The sequence below is a fragment of the Histoplasma capsulatum genome, genomic scaffold, assembly GCF_000149585.1.
Source record: "Histoplasma capsulatum NAm1 scaffold_4 genomic scaffold, whole genome shotgun sequence".
Taxonomy (NCBI): domain Eukaryota; kingdom Fungi; phylum Ascomycota; class Eurotiomycetes; order Onygenales; family Ajellomycetaceae; genus Histoplasma; species Histoplasma mississippiense.
Genome location: NW_001813979.1, coordinates 1,830,735 through 1,834,524, shown reverse-complemented (window position 1 = coordinate 1,834,524; position 3,790 = coordinate 1,830,735). Strand labels below are relative to the sequence as shown.

Here is a 3,790-nt window from a genome sequence, read left to right as displayed (position 1 = left end):
GGTAGTTGCTATCGTTACCTTCATTTACCTCTACGTGACGATTCGCATGGCACAATGAGAGCTGCGATCCGCGTCAGATGTCAATGCTAGCAGACAAGAAGATGCTGTGAAGTAAGCTCATTGCTTGTTGACGTTTGAAGTTTTCTCAGATAATCTATGTTGACTGACAGATTGCCATTTCCTGCAGAAACGATTCGATGGTGTCTTACGAAACCGTGAAATATTTCAACGCAGAGCAGTACGAGTTTGGTCGGTATCGTGGAGCTGTTACCGATTTCCAAAAGGCCGAGTATCATGTCTTATTTTCGCTGACATTAATGAATACGTGCCAGAATACTGTTTTCATGCTTGGGCTGCTGATAACATGTTTCCTCGCTGCCTATCAAGTTGCAACCGGCGAACAGAAGGTCGGGAAGTTCGTTAGTTTATTGACATACATGGCCCAGCTGCAAGGGCCACTTAACTTTTTTGGGACGTTTTTCCGCTCTATTCAGTCGGCCATGATAAATTCGGAGCGGATGTTGGAACTCTTCCGGGAACAGCCAACTGTCATTGATGGACCCAACACACGCGAACTTCCACGCTGTGATGGCGAGATTACCTTCGAAAATGTGAAGTTTGCGTATGATACCCGAAAACCCGCATTGAACGGCCTGAGTTTCCGTTGTCGCCCTGGAACAACCACTGCCCTAGTTGGCGAGTCCGGAGGGGGAAAATCGACTGTTTTCCGCCTTCTATTCAGATTCTACAATTCTTCGTCGGGTCATATCCTCATTGACGGACGCAAAGTTGAGAATCTAACTATTGATTCAGTTCGTCGACATATTGGTGTTGTCCCTCAAGATACCGTTCTTTTCAATGAAACATTAATGTATAATCTCAAGTACGCAAATCCGTCTGCTACGGACGAGGAAGTTTATGCGGCGTGCCGGGCCGCGAGTATTCACGATAAAATTCTCGCCTTCCCTGACGGCTATCAAACTAAGGTGGGCGAGCGAGGCCTGCGCTTGAGTGGTGGGGAGAAACAGCGTGTGGCTATTGCACGCACTATTATCAAAGATCCCCGGATAATTCTCCTCGACGAAGCCACTGCTGCCTTGGACACGGAAACGGAAGAACACATCCAAGGGGCGCTGTCCACATTGTCTAAAGGTCGCACGATGCTTGTTATTGCACATCGCCTGAGCACAATAACGACAGCAGACCAAATTCTCGTGCTACATAACGGGCAAGTTGCCGAACACGGAACCCATGAACAGCTTCTTAGCCTGAAGGGAAGATATGCGAGTATGTGGCGAAAACAGATTCGTGCCCAGAGAGCAGCTGCGGAGGCGCAGGTGTTACAAGACCGTGCTCAACGTTTACGCAGCGCGTCTACAGCTGGGGGCGATGACAGCTCTAGTCAATCAGATGAGGAGAGAAATGGCATGAGTTCGAGACTAGAAAGATCTTCACTCGGCTAACGGACGGTTATACTCGGTAGGCATCACATCGTGAAATATACCCGGAGATAGCAAACCAGCGTTCTTGATGGAAAAATCCATATTACTGCTGGCGGGAATTGTTGAACAGAACAGAGTAATTTAATTAAGCAAGGGGGGAAAAAGGAGAGAGAGAAAAGAAAGTTGTTCAGTTAAGGACTTGTGGAACAGCGATTGTGAAATCTTTGACTGGCGTTAGGTTGTTCGGCAGGGCGTCGTTGGTAAGCCGTGCTCCTTATATTCTTTTCTTTTTGTTTACGAATCACATTTGAAAGTGATTTCATAGTATCCTCTGTTACTCATAGTGTGTTTTTGGCCCTCAGCTTTATTAAGTCCATTATGCTTCGGGGCAGGACAGTGGTATAAGGAACCTAATAATTACCTTCTTCAAAAGGAAACAGAATCCTCCGGAGCCGGATATTTTTACTTCTGTGGCCGGAATATAGTAGAATAGCATAGATGTGATAGCTAGACTCCTCGATACGAAACAATTTGTTCATTTCAAGTTGGCCTGATGATGCTGCAGTATCTGTATCAATAAGCTCAAGAAAGTAATGGTTTGGATAGGGTAGAGTGATAACATTACTGCAATGCACACGGAGCGGTTTGGGGGAAATAAACCAGCGAGCGGAGCGGAACTTTGTTTGCCGCGACCCGCGCTTGGCATTAGCATTTTGCTCAACCAAAGGAGCCTGCAATGCGCAACTATATGATGATAATCCAAAGTGACAAGTTATAGAGGTGAAAACAATGTGTCTTTCTAGCTACTTATAATTTTTGCTTTGGAAATGCCAAAACAGATGATACGTTGTGAGACTGGTCCATTTCTTTCACTCTCAAATTTCTCCCGTGTCGGCCTCAACTTTTGGCCCGATCACGCTCCAGTGGGAGTGCAAAACATTCTATTCGTCTGGAACCAGCAACGTTTGGCTTTATCAGGATACATACCGTTGATATCTATTAGGCTATTTACTAATTATGTCTCGACATGAAAGGAAAAAGGCAGCCACACCTCCTCTGCCCTCCAGTTTGTTCTATTGACAATGCGCGCCCAGGTCCCAGCCGCTCGGCTTCTGTGGCCATTGCGCTCTCCGACTACATCAACGCATATACGAGTACCAACAGCAATACCCACATCGCCAGCTATATACAGACACCCGTTACGACGCCAAACCCTCCTTCCATTGGCCCAGTACGCCATCACCTTGAACATCCCAAACCAACGATACCGCGACTCCCTACACTACTTTACTACCACCGCCACCCAAGCCTCTTCTAACAACCAACCCCACGGAACCCCCTCCCAACCGCAGATTGTCCGGAATAACAGCAGCCACAGCGTCAACAGTCGCCGCCGCCGCCACCACCAAACTCGTGATACTGATGCCATTGATGAAGCAGCAGAGCCCGACGGGGACGAGGCCAGCGAATCTGCGCTCAGTGCGCTGAATGTGCTTGCGGACGTGGCCGCCCCGTCCACGGCTATTGATTCTTGTTTTCCTGATGGGTTCCAGCTGGGTAATGGCATGACGGTTACGGATGGTGATGGGTGTTTGTTGGTTGATGGGGAAGTTTTTCGATGGAGGCCCTGGGAGGCGGGGAAAAATGATGGTGATAGTGGGGGAGGGAGCAAGGATGGGATGCGAGCGATGATTAACGAGAAAGGTCAGTGGGAGGTTAGTGAGGAGGTTTGGGGGGTGTTGAAGCTGGTATGGCCGAAACCCGGTAAGTTCTAATTTTTACGTTCTTTTACTTTTTTCTTCCTTCCATGTTGAAGGGTTTCTATTTCGTGAAAAGGGCCTGCTTTTTTTTTTTTTTTTTTTTTTTTTTTTTTTTCCCGCCCCTACTATCCATTCGTAATCAGATTGTGAATGCTAACTGTATGTCTTCCTATTGTAGATCTTCTCATCCTCGGTCTCGGCGCCTCTGTTTATCCAATCTCTCCGGAGACACGGAGACAGATCAATCTTCTTGGTATCCGAATTGAGGTGCAGGATACCAGGAATGCGGCAGCCCAGTTTAATCTCCTAGCTACGGAGAGGGGAGTGCAGGAGGTTGCTGAAGCCCTGATACCTCTTGGTTGAAAGGCACGGTAGTTATATAGGACGGGGAGCATAGGTTGCTGGTTGTAAAAAAAGTACCTTACATTACGAATTAACTTTATTGACAACAATTGACTTTTTCCTGTTCAATGGTATCAGCAATCTTGTGTGGTACAAGCATACTATCTGACTGCGAGCGTGACTGATAGTGTGCATTGCCCATAGGATTTTGGAATATTGGATAGGCGGACTTTTACTTCTATTTAG

At 47.1% G+C, this 3,790-nt stretch overlaps 2 protein-coding genes across 2 annotated transcripts in view; both read left to right on the top strand.

The window, feature by feature from the left end:
• HCAG_04551 (hypothetical protein) overlaps positions 1-1,463 on the top strand; it is a gene marked incomplete at both ends in the record, with an annotated part of 2,381 nt that extends 918 nt beyond the window's left edge. The window contains 2 exons of the mRNA XM_001540661.1: positions 171-419; positions 495-1,463. Coding sequence (XP_001540711.1) covers positions 171-419; positions 495-1,463 — 1,218 coding nt within the window. The remainder of the gene's footprint in view (positions 1-170; positions 420-494) is intronic.
• Positions 1,464-2,469: 1,006 nt separating this feature from the next.
• Positions 2,470-3,565, top strand: HCAG_04550 (conserved hypothetical protein; the record flags this gene model as incomplete). Its single annotated transcript, XM_001540660.1, has 3 exons — positions 2,470-2,673; positions 2,795-3,206; positions 3,381-3,565. The coding sequence occupies 3 exons, from the start codon at positions 2,470-2,472 to the stop codon at positions 3,563-3,565; spliced, it is 801 nt and encodes a 266-aa protein (XP_001540710.1).
• Positions 3,566-3,790: the final 225 nt, after the last annotated feature.